Source organism: Nipponia nippon, unplaced genomic scaffold, assembly GCF_047370975.1.
Source record: "Nipponia nippon isolate SJK-2023a ecotype South Korea unplaced genomic scaffold, ASM4737097v1 scaffold_8, whole genome shotgun sequence".
Classification (NCBI taxonomy): Eukaryota; Metazoa; Chordata; class Aves; order Pelecaniformes; family Threskiornithidae; genus Nipponia; species Nipponia nippon.
Window position 1 is genome coordinate 2,251,558 of NW_028262402.1, and position 18,133 is coordinate 2,269,690.

The 18,133-nt window shown below is 40.9% G+C and overlaps 1 protein-coding gene across 1 annotated transcript in view; it reads right to left on the reverse strand.

The window, feature by feature from the left end:
* SVEP1 (sushi, von Willebrand factor type A, EGF and pentraxin domain containing 1) overlaps nt 1–18,133 on the reverse strand; it is a 135,643-nt gene that overhangs the window by 45,820 nt on the left and 71,690 nt on the right. The window contains exons 20-31 of the mRNA XM_087742677.1: nt 17,848–17,942; nt 16,583–16,679; nt 15,806–15,919; nt 14,825–14,938; nt 13,724–13,925; nt 12,538–12,695; nt 11,151–11,352; nt 10,342–10,517; nt 8,880–9,004; nt 3,651–3,774; nt 2,952–3,122; nt 713–886 (exon numbers count right to left, since the gene is read on the reverse strand). Of these exons, the coding sequence (XP_087598803.1) occupies nt 713–886; nt 2,952–3,122; nt 3,651–3,774; nt 8,880–9,004; nt 10,342–10,517; nt 11,151–11,352; nt 12,538–12,695; nt 13,724–13,925; nt 14,825–14,938; nt 15,806–15,919; nt 16,583–16,679; nt 17,848–17,942 (1,752 nt within the window). The remainder of the gene's footprint in view (nt 1–712; nt 887–2,951; nt 3,123–3,650; nt 3,775–8,879; nt 9,005–10,341; nt 10,518–11,150; nt 11,353–12,537; nt 12,696–13,723; nt 13,926–14,824; nt 14,939–15,805; nt 15,920–16,582; nt 16,680–17,847; nt 17,943–18,133) is intronic.

The following is an 18,133-nucleotide window of genomic DNA, read 5'->3' on the forward strand; positions in this document are numbered from 1 at the left end:
AGTGCAATGCAGGCTTATGAAGAATGGTACCAAGGCAATTATGAACTATTGAAAGAACTGGGACTCTCTGGTTCCTGAGAGGAAAAAGTTGCCTGTCATCTATCAAATTGGGCACTATTCTCATCTGTAGATATTGTGCATATTTTTACGAGTCAGGCACAGCCTATTGTAAGATCATAATGTATTAATGAATTGTAATTGTATTGATTGATTGACTATTAATAAACTGATTTCTTCTCTTTCTCTGTTGCGGTGGGAACCAGACCCAGACTGGACACAGGCCTGTGGAGACAAAAGCTTGTGTGGAAGGGCGACTCAATAGGTAGGGTACGATAGTGTGTAGGGATGTATGGGGCTTGGATCATGACGCATTACCTAAATTCCCATTTAAGACATTAATTTACTGGCCTTTGCCAAGGTGCACAGGCCACCTTTACTTAACCCGGAAAAGGAACATGTATAAATTTATATATGTTTGATAAACACAGGGTGTGGGGCATACAAGACAACTGACAGAGAAAGGTGCCAGAATGTAGTTTTGGTTTCACATAATGCTGAGCATGGTATTTCAGAAATGTGAATATTTTGGAGTGTGAATTTTGAGACTCTGGTCATCCTTCACAATTTCAGAATGAAATCCCACCCAAACCCAAGGGCACAGGAGAAGTGCAAGATCACCAGCCCATGCAGCCACATGTACGGCACATCTCACCAAGGCAAGATGGTGAAATGCTGTTCCAGTTCCCGTTGTCCAGGCACAACATTCTGGAGTCGCCCAACAAATAGTAGCCATTGTTGCAGTGATAGGTAACAGTACTGCCAGCAAAAAAGTCCTCAGCTGAATAAAATCCATTTTCTAAAGGTGGAGGCACTCCACAGCTGATTCCTGCAACACGAGTGAAAAGAGGGCACAGATGTTAGCAGAACGGACACAGACCAACTTCAGAATAATTCCACATGAGAGCCACCACCAGAGATTTTTTCTTTGCAACTGTGGAATCCCATCCGCAAGAAGACCCAGACCTTTTCTGAGGTAGCTAATTGATTTCAAGTCTGGTGGAGGGTCTTGTTTTGTGGGCACTAAGATCTGAGCAGATGCCCTTCAGTCACAGGACACTTCCCCTGATAATCAATGATTCTTGATGAGTTTTAAGGAAAAAGGAAAAGTAAGTTTGCCTCCATAGACGTTCCTGTTATTTCCCTTCACTGAAAAACAAGTTCAATGTTACTGTGTTTGAACACTGCAAAACTAGCTAACAGATTACTGCTAAGAGGTTACAGTACTGGTCTGAGACCAGGGAGTGCGTGAATGATGGAGAGATTGGAACTGACCTCACACACAACCTTGGGCATCACTTTGACTTTGGCTATAGTAAATAAGCCCTTCTGATCCCAGCTGTGCCAGCAGAAGGCATCATTGTACCTGCCTGCTGGAGGTTGCTGTTTATTCTAGCAGAACTGCTTCTGTGCATCTTCATTTCAATCAAGATGACATGAATTTATTCCAATAGCTACACAGCTCATCTTTCTAACTACATGGATTGTAACAACTCCTTGCTCCCCAGCCACGTGCAAGGATCATACAGTAAGACACTGTGAAGTGTTTAGAGCCCGTGGTAATGGAAGCCAAGTACTTGCTGTAGAGGGACAGAACTGAAAAGCCTGTAACAAAGACAGGCTGTCAGGGAATGGGGAACTGTGGTTTTGGGGGTCTTTGGTATCAGGAAGAGGAAAAGGATCCTGGTGGGTGAAGGCAGTGATTACAATGAGCCTGATTCAGTCAACAGGACCTTTTCTGTACCACACCTTCCACTACAAACTCTGTACTTCTTTATGCAGGAAATAGCTATCTTCAACCCTCTCTCATTCATCAGGTAATTATGGAACAAGCTGAGAAAGGCCAGCGGGTGAGTCTGGCCCTCATCCACTCAGCATGTTTATGGCAGGTCAACCCTGTTCTGTCTGGGCTCTGTGCTCAACAGGTAAAACTGCCTGGCCCAATACAGAGAAATCAAATGACAGCACTAATAGGATTCTGGTGGCTTGTCACTGGTAACACACCAAGGGCAAAGCTGTCTCTGCCAGTGAACTTACACTGTGCCCAGCAGGACTAGCTTTTGGGTAAATCCTCACATGCATGCTATTCTTTAGGCAGAAGTAGAGACAGATCCTGGATTTGTGCTATGAACAACTGAATAAAGAGGAAGACACGAAAATCGCATCAAATCTAGATCAAACTGTTTTTAAGGTATTTTTAATGAATTTGATGATTTTCCCCAAACTACTGATCAATTTTGGGATCATGCAATACCTACTTCTGGAGCTAATTTACTATTCTGCTGAAATGAAAAATATGGTCAGCTTCAACACATGCAACTGCAGTCACATGTGCAGTCACAGCAGAGAACCAAAGGAAAGGAGAAGGCAGGAGTAGGAAAGCAGGAATCGAAGAACCTTGGCAACCTGAATGTATACAGACCAGTTTCTTAGAAGAAATCATGTAAGTCTTGGAGCACTTTTAATTTCTGACAGAAATATCTGCTGCCTTTAACGAAATTACTCTATAACATACTAATGGCAAGGCTTTTACTTCAAACCAGATGTTCTCAGTGACACTTAAAAATCAGAGAGATATTCTAGCATTTCCTGTGCATCTTCCATACTCTTCATGCCACTGTGGAGGAAAGTTAAGAGTATCAGATTGATGATCCAAACAGACTCACTTCTGTCATGGGCATTAGAAATTGACTGAAGAAGGTGGCAGAATCCAAGCATGGTGTAGCTCCTGCTCAGTAAAACATGAGTTTAGTTTTTAAGCATGTATGTATATGCTGTAACATGGATGGATTCAAGTGCAACATAGCTGCAGGGATAAACAGGCCATGAATAGTTATAGGGTCCAAATAAAAGCTAGGGTTTTCTAATCCTGCCAGCCTACTGAGACAACTCACTTTCACAGCGGGGAAAAGGCCGTGTCCACTGTCCCAGGTTAAGGCAGTGTTGAACAGAGTTTCCCACTATCTGGAAGCCTGGGTCACAGGAAAGGCTCACTTTTGACCCCGGCTTTAAATCAGCAGAAGAGGCCCGCAGATGTGGTATGGATCCTTGCAAAGACGGACAGTCTGTGGACAAAATATATGCATACAGTAAGAGATACAACTATGTGCTGAAACAAATAAATTTGTTATCTGATTGTTTGATCCTGTATAAGTTTATCCAGGAGAAAGCTTTGGGAAGTGTTATGTATGCTACATCCTGCTCGGTTTCAAAGGGTTTTGAGAATGATCAGCATATAACATCAGAAAAGGGATTTGTAGGAAAAGAGGTGAGGAGGCAGTAGGTATTTTAACACCATCCAGTTCTTTTTAGAACAAAAGACAAGAAAAATTTCTTTCTGACCCAACACCATCTTCACTCTTTCCCCATCTCAATTCAGGAAACAATAAATCTCTGTCAGAGATTCTAATTAACTTTTGTTACAAAACCCTGGAATTCAAGGAATGAAGGACTGACTGTTCTAACTGTCAAATTATTGAAATAATTTATTCAAGGTTAGTAGGGCAAAGGCTGCAAGCTAGCATATTTGACCTCATAAAAGAGTCTTATAATACTGTTCAGAAAAAAAGGGTTCTAGGAAATAAAGTTCTAACCAGCACAAAATATACTCTTGTAATCTATCTTCACTCTTCCAACAACTCCTGGCAGGAAATCCGGCCAGGCTAGTACATTTCCTTTTTGGAGTTCTTCTGGACAGGATGTAGCCAGAGATTTTACCTACGGATTTAAAACAGTTGATTAGGTGCTGTTTAAGGACCATGTAGGAAAAGAATGTAAAAAAATATTCCTTCCATGTCTGCATGCAACACTAGAACAAATCATTGAATAAGCGATGTTCATACTTTTTAGCACAAGAAGCTTCTGGCTGAACTACTTATTATTCTGTACTTAAAAGCCAGCTAGCTGTGGACAGGCATTTACTGAGGCAATACCTTAAGGAATTCTTGTCACACAAGCAAAGTATAAAACATAGTTCTGGAAACACAATTGCATTTGTCAGCATGAAGGAAAAATGTATCTATGTCCCAGAAAAAGGCAGGTATGAAAATGCAACCTGAAGAGAAAACTTGATGTATTTGCATTAAAATGTCAAATAGGAGCCAAGAGGAACTTAATGTTGAAGATTTGCACTCCACAAACTCTGATAGCACTGCACCACGTTTAAGGAACAGAAACACAAAAAGAAGCAGTTTAATAAAGCAATTTGTTGTTTCCAGGACAAGAGTTTTGTGAATTCAATGCAGTAGGCTCTTCAAAACACTGCAGGCAAGGCCTACCCACACCCATACTAACACCAGTACTGGCATTGACTTCAAACAAAGCACGACAGGGCCATAACTAACCATGTACTGAAACAGGAATTATATAGGCAAACTAAGGCTAGGAGAAAGAAAGGAACACACTGTTAGATCAATAGCAGATTAGTATCTTGAGAGCAGATCTGGTCAAATATCTGCCCTGTTTTCAGCTGGGATAGTTAATTTTCTTCTTGGTAGCGAGTATGGTGCTGTGTTTCGGGTTTAGGATAAGAACAATGTCGATAACACACTGAGCTTTGGTTCTTGCTAAGCAGTGCTATGTAGTTGCTAAGTGGTGCTCACACTGGTCAAGGACTTTTCAGCTTCCCATGCTCTGCAACGTGCAGGGAGGGGGCACAGCCAGGACAGCTGGCCCAGACTGGCCAAAGGGCTATTCCATACCATATGACATCATGCTCAGTATATAAACTGGGGGAGTTGGCTGGGGGGCAATGATTGCTGCTTGGGGGATGTGCTGGGCATCGGTCGGTGGGTGGTGAGCAATTGTACAGTGTGTCACTTGCTTTGTATTACTATTGTATTATTATTATTTGGTTTTATTATTATTGTTATTATTACTATTACTACTGTTCTATTTTTTACTTTACTTTAGTTATTAAACTGTTCTTATCTCAACCCACGAGTTTTCCCCTTTTGCCCTTCCAATTCTCTCCCCCATCCCACCGGTGGTGGAGTGAGCAAGCGGCTGTGTGGTGCTTAGTTGCCAGCTGGGGTTAAACCACGACAATATCTTTGATGGAAAAGTTTTCCATTTAAAACATAACTCCTTTAATGGCACCACTAGGGGTTTCTTTTGCATTCTTACTACAAGAAACTGAAAAGCCAATGGAAATCCTTCAGTTGTTTCAGTATTGTATTTTAATGTAAAAAAAAAAATTCAATAAGGTAAAAATATTTCTACTTCTTCACCGTGACTCTCAGAATCTATTAAACATAGTAACATTATTATATTTCTTTCTGGCCACCAATAGAAGGAACTCAGGGACTACAACGCCAGATGGTACAGCTATTCAGACACCAGTGTAAATTATATGCAATAGTAAGAATACACAGACAGATCCTTCATGATGGGATGTCACATAAATATTCCACAGTGGTCCCTTGGAAGGAGCTCAGATGTCCCGACCCTAACATTTGTAAAAAAGAAGGCCGTCTAGTTCCATTGGATGCTTAGGGAGATTTCTGCTACATCAAAGTGTTTTAAAGCTGCAAATGAAAGACCAGAGCTTTGGATTCACTCTGCATTGCCTTTGTTCACTATAACTCCAGGAACAGCAAGGAAACATAGTCCCAGAAGGTGATTGGGACTAAGGTATATTATTGGCACAGTACTCCCCATTACATTTCTCCCTATCAGGACAGATGCAATCATATCTCAGCCATGGAACTGCTGAAAAAAAACATATGTGCTCTGAGGAGGATAAATGTGCAGTAACGGGATAATTAAGGATTTCCTCTTCTTTTAAGATATCAGAGAGGGAAGTGGTCTATGGAGAAAAGATGGTTATTCAATTAAGAGAACATGTTAGTTATTAGGCTACTGAGAGTAATTCCTACTCTTTGGCTCTTCTGTGCTGGAGGGTCATTCCAGTAATTCCCTGGCAGGGAGAAAGGAATGTTTCCTTCAGCAGCATCAAAAAATGAATTAAGAAGAGCAAAGATGAGCAGCCCAGTGGGCTGTGTACCTCTCAGCACAGCCAGCCTACCCACACAATACATGCAGGATGGCTTCAGGGCACAGCTAGCTGGTTAGAAAGCACAGGTGTGCCCAGTTCATGCCAAACAGTTGGGAAAGTGCCTTTCTCAGATGGGTGACGGGCTTCTGTCAAGTCTCCAGTGGATGAAATCAACTACCAAGAATAACGTGCTATACTGTCTGTCTTTGTGAGAAAGGAATGTACACCATGAACTTCAGACTGAATTATTCTCACTTTCTCCCTACCCTGAACACCAGTGAGGTGGATCAGACTCTTCTAGAGTCAGCTTAGCTGGAGAAGAGAGCAACGTGCTCTGTTTATTCTGAGGCTATTTCAAAGATCTCACTTCAACAGTATGTGCTGATGGAAACTGCTTAGGCTAAGGGCTGCAAAGAAACTGCAAGGAATCTGCAGGGAAAAATTTCCAGTGTGGGAAAGGCATGCTTAGGAATTAGCCTTTCCAAGCCATATGATGGAGAATGGAGGGCTGGAAAGAACCTCACAGTCCCATATAGACAACTCATATTTCTACTGCTGTCTACTCAGCAACAAAACAACCAGACTGTTGGTTTACCTACACAAAATTAATGTGCAAGTGGATAAGCAACTAAAGTACACAAAGAAAAATCTTAAAGAGTGGACTTTGTGTTTACGTTATTCACTGGGCAACATATTCTGTCACCCTGCTTTCCTTTATAGCTGAGTACAGGAAGGTAAGACTTACTGAGCAGTTCCAGCTGGCCACAACAAAACTGATAATAACAGATAATGATAGTGATTTACTATCCTAAGCTCTGAAATAAATGAGATAAAAATTTTATAGGAAGCTTACTTGGCTCAGCTCCCTGTCTGGTCTCACATCTGTCTTTTCAGATGAGTAATATGGATACCAAAAATGAAGGGCAGGATTTTCTTCCTTGTCCTGACTGTATTGCATTTGAAGCAAATGGGAATTTAATCAAGCTTGTCATTAAAGACAGGCGACTACTGAGAAAGACTCAGAAAATCACACTTAATCTCTTCACCGGTGTGTCCTGTAAAATCACATGTATACTTATCAGCTGCAAAACTGCTAGTGAACAAAAACCTGACTTGGCAATGCAACAATTGGTGACCCCAAAAGCCAAGAACAGTAGCAGACTGCTGGGCTGTTCTGAACCCAGCAGAAAGCCAAAGTAGCAAAGAAAAGGAGAAAGAAACAGAGGAAACATTTGGATGCTGGAAGCAAAGATTTTGCTTTACTTCTATTTTCTGTTCATTTTGTTATTTCTTATTTGGATCACGGATAACAAACAGTGATAAACCACCACATAGTGGTAAAACCTTAAAAAAACATGAGGGGAAGAGCAAAATCTTTTAATCCAAAGACCCTTCCCCCAGGAAATGCATCTAACTTTGAACATTAGTCCTTGCTGTTCAACTGTTACCAACAGTTTCACCATTTCTGACCTTCAGGATTGAAGTACGAATGACCAGGAAGTGGTGATGGAGCACACTGCCATCAGGTTTGCAGACAATATCAAACTCGGAGGCCCAGTCAGTATGCTCAAGGACAGAGCTGCATCCACTGGGACCTTGACAGGCTGGAGGAATGGGCCAACACAGACCTCATGAAATTCAACAAGAACAAATGGGAAGGAAAAGACCTCTGAATAATACAGGCTGGGGAAAGCCTGGAGGGGGAACAGCTCTGTGGAAAAGGACCTAGGGGCTCTGGCAGGCGGTGAGCTGAGTATCGGCCAGCTGTGTGCCCTGCCAATAATAAGGAACAACAGCACCCTTGGCTGTGTGAATAGGGTCACAACCAGAAAACCAAGGAAGGGATTATTCCCTCTTCTCAGTGCTTACTAGACCACATCTGGAGTATTGCATTCCATTTTGGACTCCTCAGTACAAGAAAGACATTGACCAGCTGGAGCAAGTTCAGGGGAGGGCATCAAAAAGGTGATGGGCTGGAGCATTTGCCCTGTGAGAAGAGGCTGTGGGACCAAGGCTGGTTCAGCCTGGAGCAGAGACAGCTTTGGGGACACCTAACAGCAGCCCCCAGTACCTATGGGGAGGTAATCAAGTATACAGTCAGGCTCTTCCCAGCATTGCAAAGTGGGAGACAGAAACAGCAGTCATAAATGGAAAGGGGAGGTTCCAACTAGATATAAAGAAAAAAATTTCACTCTGAGGATAACTGAGCACTGAAGCTTGTCTCCCAGGGAAGTTGAGGGATCACTGTCCTTGGAGACATCTTTTGATCTATACTAATACTCTAACTCTGTGAACGTTTAGTGCCAAACCTTTATTTTGGTACCTGAATAAAAGTAGCCTAATACTCAGTTATGCTGCCCATTCAGACTTTTCCTGGGACTATATAGCTCAGATTTTTCACAGTGTCTAACACATTGAGAGGAATTTTGATGCCTCCTCTCTGAAGTTCTACCGGTGCCTTCACACAGCAGGATGAGGGAACTGTAATCTGTAAAGCAAGCCCTGAGCTTGTTTCATTTGGTTTTCTCCCACTTCTAACAGGACTGCTAGCTTTCGTGTATGCCTTTATTTCTCTTTCAAAACTACATAATACAGAAAGGCTCAGTCAAAATAGAAGGTGACTCAGTGTTGATTTTACCACACCTAGTTTTGCTTAAAGCTACTCCGCTTACTACACTAAGCTTATTATCCTAAACCAGAGCTTCATCTGGTCCCCACTGACTTCTGTGGGAACAGAGGTCTATCCAATGTGCTGACTTTGAATGCCTTTGCAAATGTTCATCCTACGCTCAGAGCCCTGTGCTCAAACACTCCAGTAAGGACTTACCTGCTGTGGAGACAAGACATGGTCCCAAATGTTGAGCTGGCTGATGGAGCCCACAAAAGATTCAGCTGGGTTGAATCCTTCTCCTTTCTGATCTTGCTCTTGACCCAGTACAAGTGCACCACCACCTAAACTCAGGGAGAATTAGAACAGGGATAGGAAATCAAGCCTTACGGCAGGGATCCCCATAGGAAGACTAAAAACTAATCGAAACAAAACTTTTGCTACCCTGTGTTACTAAGATCTTGTAATGCAGGCAACCAGCCACCTTCAACAAATTCTCTCAGCAAACCTCTGGGAAGCCTTATGCTAGACTGAGGTAAGTCAGCATAACAATCTGGAAGTGACTCTCAAATACTCATTAATGCTAAACTCATGCTGATCAGAACAGAAACTTTACATGACTGCTTCACAAATGGTATTGGCTCTAAAAGACCACTTCTAGCTCAGTATTTGAAGCATATTACAGAGCAATGCAAAACGCAGTTTTGAGCAGGTAGGGCATATTCTACAGTGCTAATTTGCACTTCCTGGTTTAAACAAAAGCTTAGAAAGTCAGGTAGAACAAATTTGATTCAAAACCCTCAGAAGCACATTGGTGATTAGACAGTCAATGTTCTGACATGCCATACAAGTTAAATTTTCTCTGCTCGACCAGTAGCACGGATGATGTGGACATGCATTTTGTACGTCACAGGGTATGTGGACAAGGGCAAAAAGTAATGGAGACTGCACACTTCCTTAGGTGTTGTCTCTGGAGGTAATACCGATGTAATTGGGAAAGACAGGGGCAAGCATAAGGTACACAGACTAAAATGCTTCACTATTGCTTTTTTTTTTTAATATGATAGTTTTTTGAAACTCTATGTAAATTTGGATGGTCGCAGTATGAAAACACTATCAAAACCAAATCTCTTTGCAGCAATCTAACGTCAGGCATTTCACAGCTCTTCAGTGATGAAGGTATCTTTCATGCCTTCTGATATTACTGGAAAGACTGCTGATCACAGGAAAAAATGAAGCAGCAAACCCCACCTTGTTAGGAAAAAATGGAAACATAACTTCAGAAAGATGTCTGAAAGTAACAGAAGGCTAATTCAATCAACTCTGAGCACACATTTATAAGGGAAATGCCAGTTAAACTTGTTTGTTGTGTGAGAAACCTATTCTCACAAAGCTGTTCCAAACTCAGCTCAGCACAGGCTGCTTTTTGGACTAAACTCTGTCACCCCCAGAACAAGTTACCTACTAGTTTACCCTAGAAATGTGCACTTTGTCTTCAGCGAGGCCAAGTGAGGGAACTGTTGTCGTGAACAAGAATAGCAAACACGAGCCCTGCATAAATCTTGAAAATGTGAAAACATACTAAAAACACCAAAATAAACATTTCCTTGCAGGCATAGCAAATTTTGCAATAAAAACAGAATGAAGGCAACAGAGCTGGTGTAATATAAATAAAGCATACCAGGGATTTTTGAGCCAACAGACAGCCCACTGCCCCCATCAGACAGTTTTCCATCGATGTACACTTTCCATGCCCCATCTGTGCATGTCCATGTGACCGCAATGTGATGCCAGTTACCATCGTTCACTGAAGGACAGTCTGTGATCCTCTCTTTCCCATTTACATAAAGAACCCAGCTGCATGGAAGGAAGATGAAGGCATACTCAGTTGCATGCAGCAACTCTAAAACCATGGCCTGTCCCACACGACTCAAAGAAATGTTATTTGCCAAACGAGGTAACAGTGTCTACACCATACAAGAAATCTTCCTTCAAAGACCATCATACAAGATATCTCTCTCAGAGAACTTGGAAGTTACGGTTATCATATGCAACGCATGGTGAGATAAGTAATGTGCTTTTGCACTAAAACATGAAGACTCAAGTAATGGCTGCATAGTGGATTCTAAAACTTGCCCCTTGGGTCCATCCCTGCTTTTGGAGTCACACTACAAGTACTCTGAATGCTGAGCTCCATTTTATCCAATCATTGTCTCAATGTGTCATTTATATAAATGTAAATGTAGGCCAGACAAAAATATCCTGCTTTCTAAACTTCACTCTTTCTTGCCATTACTCGTCTATTTGGCAAAAAGTGAAGGAAACAAAGCAAAGACAAAAACAAAACAAAGAGGCAACTCCAGCTACGGACTTTGGATGCAAATTTTTCTACCCCAAAGTAGGCAAAGCTGATATTCAGACTTCTGGTCTATGCTTTCTTTATCAATTCAAGACACCTGTAAGCTACAGAAAAGCAGAACTGTGATTTACCCGTTGTAATCAGTCAGAAGAAATGCATTATCACTTCCATTCTCCACTGCATAAGAAATGGGAGTCCCATAGTTTGTGCTGTCAGTGGATTTCATCCAGAATGTACAGGTGATGTCACCAAGAGATGGGAAAACACCATCAAGCATGACGTATCCATAGATACCAGACACTTCAAAATCAAGATTGAAACCAGAGGACTGTTCTGCAACAAAGACAAAGAGTTTTCAGAGCTACATTCCTGAAAACCCAGAAAAAGAATCAAATGGAATCTAAGCAAATGCAATAAAATGGAACACAACCCATGTACAAAAATTATTCACTTTAAATTGATCAGAGGTAGAAAGAACGTATAGCAGTCTAACATCAGACAGGATTCAGAGCTTTCCAAGGCTAGAAAACATACAGAATCTGACGAAAAATGACTGGAAAAGAAGCTGATTATCTAACAAACAATGAACATGAACCTTGCTTTTCAGTGTTCTGTCAATGAAATGATGTATCCATCTGCCATCCAACAACCCAAAGAGAAGTGATCAGCTGGTTCCATTTTATGCACAAGAGTCAAGATTAAAAAAAAATAATAATCTGCTCTGGACTTAACTGAAATACACTGTACTGGTATGGAACAGCATTTCTGTGCTGCTCTTCAATGCAGAGTGACATGCTTTACAAGGATACTACATGTAAATGTACTGAGTGGAGCTCTCCTGAAAGCTGGGTGTTGTTAAACTCAGACATAGGATGGTAGGTCTAAATGACCTGTATGTCCTCTACTGTCTCTGTAAAATCAACATGGGTTCTTCAGCTTCTGTTTAAAGGTTCATCAGCTGCTAGTGTTAACACTTTATAATTTTGATGGAGTGGCTAGGAGACAAATGGATTTGAGCCTCGTGGTTGTGTGGCCTAACTCCAGCATCATCCAGGAAGCTGGATGAGGTGTGACCCATTTTGCCTAACCATAGGGAACTTGATGCCCTTTTGGCCATAGGGAGCTTGATGCCTTGACTTCTAAAACTGAGATTACCTCATACTAATCTCTAACTCTGTGATGCAAAGCCCTACATGAAATACAAGAAACAGAAAGAGCTAATTAACTAAGATACACAGAGGAAATACAAATTAAACTTGATAGACCTACTAGGTATTAAAAAGATAGAACTGTGCCTTAGAAAAGAGAAATGAATATAGATATGACATAGCACACATGCTGTTACTTGTCTGCAATTACATTTACTAACACTGCAGTCGCACAGGCTCCCCTCAGCCTCTCAGAGTCCCACCACCCTAGCTGCTTTCTGGGGAAGCTGTATGAAATCAGCCCAGCCAGTGCAAATCTTGCCCAGAGACTCAGTCAAGCCACCTTTTTCTGACACTTGGTCCTGTGTACCTGTTTCACACCTGCTGCCTGTAAAGCCAGGAGGACATTTACAAACGTACGAGTTCAAGGCATCCACACAGGTGGCTTGGTTTAAGCAGGGACTGGAGTCACAGTCATTGATGTTCACTTCACAGTTTAGTCCGGTGTACCCTGTCACACACAGACACCTACAGAAGAAAAGAGAAGCACACTTCAAAGGTGGCTGCTATCATGAGAAGAAATGCTGGCTGTGAGGCCAGCTCCACCAATGGGAATGGTATATACTGAAAAAAAAAAAATCAGTGTAAGAGACACTACAGAATTAATGGAGTTTTATTTTGGTTGTTCCTTTAAGTATGCTTGTATTCTATTAGCTGCATAATATTCTTGATAGGGACAATATTATATTTAAACACAATATCTGCGTTTCTTCATATCAAATTGGGAGAGACAATCATTGCATTCCTCTGAGTGAACCATGCCTTCTAGAGTCCACAGAATTATAGATGAGAGGTATTTGACTTTTCAGGCATATATGCTTGCACTGAGGGAAAACCAAGGCAGTAGAAAGGCACCAAAACCTCTGGTACTTGGAAAACCAAGGTGTTTGAAAAGCACCAAGACTTCTGAGGCTTTCGGGAGGGAAAGAGTTACTAAACCCAGACAGTAACAGCTGGTCAAACTCTCTGTCTCTACAGTGATCTAGGATATGACACTGCTGTTGGTGTTTGTAACTTGTGATCTGAGTTCAGATATGCTAAAACATGAAAAGAAATATTTGGAAGATTCCAGTGGTATTTGTATTTTAATCTCTGTATTCTCAATATGTACAGCTATCCCTGTCTTGCAGGCTATAGGAATGTAATATTATCAGGTACATCACTGGTCACCACCTGTTCTTCTAGCGGAAGGCAAGACAAGCCCTTGAAGCTTGGGAAAGTGGATTTCTTTTGAAGATCAATATTAAAACCATGCAGTCCTACCATGCTTACACTTCAAACTCTGCATATTTTCTTCACTGTCTACCTTCTAATTTTTTTAAGAGTGAGGAAACTAGGATTTATTTTCTTGCCTTTTAAAATCTCCTTTAGTGTGCATAAGGGGACCATTTATGTTGGATCAGGCTGCCAAATGCCTTGCTGAAATCTAAGAAGGCTGAAGCACCACAACATATCTGACTTTCCACATTGTATTACATCAGTCATCTGTTTTTCACCTGAAGCTGTTGATACCATCTCTGCACGTAGCTCCATTCCTACAGGGTCTGCTGAGACACTCATCGATGTTTCTTTCACACAAGACACCACTAAAACCTGGGAGGCACTTGCAGGAGAAACTTCCAACTCGATCTTCACAAATAGCCCTATTAAGACACGGGTTTGAAAGGCATTCATTGACCTCCGTTTCACAGTGAGCACCTGAGAAGAGAAGAAAAAAGTCACAGCTCCGCTTTGAATTAACCTAAGAAGATTACTAACTCTGTTTTTTTTAAGGACTGTTGCCAATCTTCTGGGAAACAGTAAACACCAGGGCAGCCATGTAAATTTGAGATTTACCCCATTAACGGAGGTTAAGTGGTCACAGAAGAATTGCAGGAACCATCTTTGCAGTCATAGAAATTAACACTCAGCAAGCTGTGGGGAATTTAAACAGATATTGCCCATTTGGGGAGTAATTTGGGCTCAATCAGAAAATCACCTGAGAAATCATTCTGAGCAACTAATAAAAAGCTGCTACAAAAGATATTTAGCTGGAACCTTAACTCTAAGGAGAAACATGAAAGCCAGAAACACATGATTCTGGGACTTCTGCTGTGAAAGACGCTCTATGTTACAAACACTAAGACTGAAGAAACTGCGTGTGATTTTATAGTGGAGCTCTTTGGCTACATGATAATCAACAGATATATCTAGTTGTTACAGAAATCTATGAAAGCAGTAGAAGCTGAGTATAGGGATGGGGAGCAGTTTTAATATAGACCATCTTGTCTACTGTTATAGTATTTTTGTTTTTTAAATAAAATTAAAAATAACAATTTGCACCCATGTGAATGTCCTTATTCTTTCCTTAACACCACACAGTGAGTTCATGGCAAAATTAGGAATAGAAGACTGACCACTTAGTAAATCCTTCTGAAGCCACACTTAGACTACAGGGACCCTGATAGATTACACGGACCTAGGGAATCTAGTACATCCATATCAACACATAATATATGTAATAGATAGCAATGAGAGTGAAATAGTTTGGACAGGGTAGGAAGACATCTTTTTTGGTCAGAAAGAGCAAAGGCTGACTTTAACAGAAAAAGATGTACCTGTGAATCCTTTTGCACAAGTGCAGCGGTAACTGTTCTTGCCGTCAACACAGTGGGCTCCATTCAAACACGGACTGGAGCTACATTCATTTATGTCTTCCTCACACAAAAGACCTTCAAACAGCAAGGGATACAAGGCATGACCAAGACATAGTCAAGGTCTGCATGCTGCAGTGACTGAAGGATGACAGAACTGCACCATACTGCTTGCATAACAGAAGGCTACTGAGATCAGGTGATAAAATTCCATGTTTGACTGCACTACTACAAACATCTACAGAGATCATCTGTGTTATTTAGATGCTGGGATGTGAAGTTCATGGTGTGTCTTTATAAAGTTCAAAAAATATCCAGCAAGTGTTGCTGTCGATACATGTATAGCCATAAACATGAAAAATAAGGGAAACCATTTCTGGTGGAAAACACCAGGCCTTTTTTTTATTCACACAAAATTATCTCCTCAATAGTTTATTTCAATATTTAGAAAGTAGGTGCTGTTTTGGCAAAGTACTCAAGCATGTCAGTTTACCCACATATTTCAATACCTTCAACATACATGCAGGTCAGAGTTAAAAAGACTGAGAAAAAAGATAAGAAAAAGCCCTCTCCCTTACTCATAGGGCTGCAGTAAAGCAACTGCATAACTGCTTTGTCTAGTCAGGCCACATTCAGTCTCCCAAGTAGTTTCGCTGTGAGTACTCACTGATTCCCTAAACTTCATTCCTTTTTTTTTTCAGACCAGAAATGTCACAACCAGAAGCATACATGCACAAACATGCACAGAGACTGTCCTTGAATGCTCATCCTTTTATTTCAAAACTTATCCACATACAGTAGAACCTTACTCTAACCTGTAGATCAGTTTGCTTTCCTGTTATCATTCCACGGATGTGAAATCATATAGACCTTGTGTTTTGTGTTATCTACTTGGCACAGAAACAATGCCTGTCTGAAGAAGAGCTATGAAGTGAAACAAATTACCTGAATAGCCTGGTTGACAATGGCAAACAAAGGTCCCAATGCCATCTTTGCACATTCCATTGTTGCGACAAGGAGATGATTTACACTCATCAACTTCTGTTTCACATTTCAAGCCTAGAATGCAAAATAAAGGACTGAGAACAGGGAGACAAAATTTGAAGCTGTTCAGCAACATAGAAGTCATGACTACTTAATGTAGGAAAATATGACCGATTAATTGCATACATTACCAGACACTCAGGTTTATTATCTTCTCTTTAGATTGTGTTTTAACACAGACCTGAGACAAAATGCTATTAGAAACGTATAATGCACATAGGGCAACAGACTGATCAGTTCCAAATAGTGGCACTTAATACCTATCACAAGAAACAGAGATCACTTATTGATAACAGCTGAATAATAAGTCATCTGCTTTGAAGCAACTGGGAAGCTAACAGTGAAGAGGAGTACAGGCAGATCTGGTGGAATTAGCTGTTCAGAGTGCAAATTTCCAGGTTTGCTAATCATAAATATTGCCAAGTGATAGGATTTTCAAATCTACTAACTCCACTAAAAGAAACTCCATTCAAAATCCTTTTCTGCCAAACAGGATATAATTCAGCGAGAACATGAGGAACTATTTCTTTTCTTAATACTTATATATGGTAAATCTGTGATGGCTATTCCGATTAGTTAGGCTATACTCTTGCACTGAAATGTTTTGCCCCTTGATGCTTGCTCATGTTAACGGCACGGAGACATGTTAGCTCCTCCACCTGCTTCTCAATTTTTTACCTGTATATCCAAGTGGGCATATGCAAATATATCCACTTCCCAACTGTTTGCATGTCCCATTGTTGTGGCACGGTTCCAGGAAACACTCATGAAAGACCTGCCAGAGGCAAGAATGATACAATTACAGGTGGAACAAAATACTCCGATTTTAAACTGCACACCCTATAGTCACTTTGGAAAGCTGGGAAAAAAAATTCACTGGCATTAACTTCTAGCTCTTCCTCTTTGTCTCCTCAGCACACCAACCATTCTTTTTTCTAGAGAAAAATACCAGGAATTTGAATTGTTATTTTAAAATGACCTTTCACCTAGCAAAATGTGATCATTGCAGTTGTCCCCTTAGTACTTTCTTTAGCTATGATTCACAGGTGACATTTTATATTATGATATCTTCTCTACGAGAGTTCTCCATTTTGCATCCTTTTATGCTGACTAATCACTTCCTGCTACTGGTCATCGGGTGAACTGTTGGGGAACTTCACTGTGTCATGTTATTTTTTCTGATGTAGCAAACCTGAACTCAGCAAAGCCCTTGAGTAAATAGTCAACTAAAACCATAGGAGATCAGTTTGTCACCTGCCTATATGTTATATAATCGTTCAGACCAAATTTATCTTCAGTCAACTTTGTTCCTGTTTACACAATATCCTAACTTTAGGTTCAAACAAAGCGGTCTTGTCAGAGTTACAGACTGGGGGGGAGATGGTGGTGGTAAAGGGCATCTCTAGCAAACACTGTCACTGGAGTAGTTTCTATCACATGAGGAATTGCCTGTATTTCAAAGGGGGTACTCACAGCAGAAGGGAGCTCTGCTTGCCTCCTCTCAAGTGTATCTATGTTGCAATAAGTAAAACAAACATTTTACAACTGGGAGTTAGATGCCTGGTAGCATTTTCTGGAATTCAGCATATGGAAGACATCAGACGACTGAGAGTGGTCAATCTACTTTTTATAGATTGGCTGAACGTCCTCCATGGAGTTTACATTTCTTTTATAAGTGTGATAAATACTTCGTACATCAGGTGAAGGCTTCAAGTCCAGAATTTAAGATTGCCAATAGCTGATGCAGCCTGCTTTGTTCAGTGAAAGTGCTTCCATGATCACAAAGAGAGTTTGAGTGCTCCCCTCATGACCATCCCTCTCATCTCTTCAGGAAACATAGTCAGCATAACGATTACATTTAAAAAGGCCTTAGTCATTTACTGCTGCCTAAGGCACTTTTTCTTTCATTTGAGATAACATGGGAAAATATATCTTGTTCTTGCCTGACTGCTGACTTTGTACTGCTTGCTGATATTTTCTGGAGAGGCTGGTACCATCATAACACTTTCCTCAGCTGCTGAAAAAGTAGAGCCAAAACCTAAAGAGGGAAGATATGAAAGTGCTATTAATAATACTGTATGGCAAAGTTCCTACTCCATGAAGGCACAACAATTGCGTGTTAGTAGTCCATCTAAAGATATGCTGAAAAAAGTGAATTTGTGGGAATAAAAAGCAAACTTTACAGTAACCACATAGTATTTTATATATATTTTACACACAAATATGTAT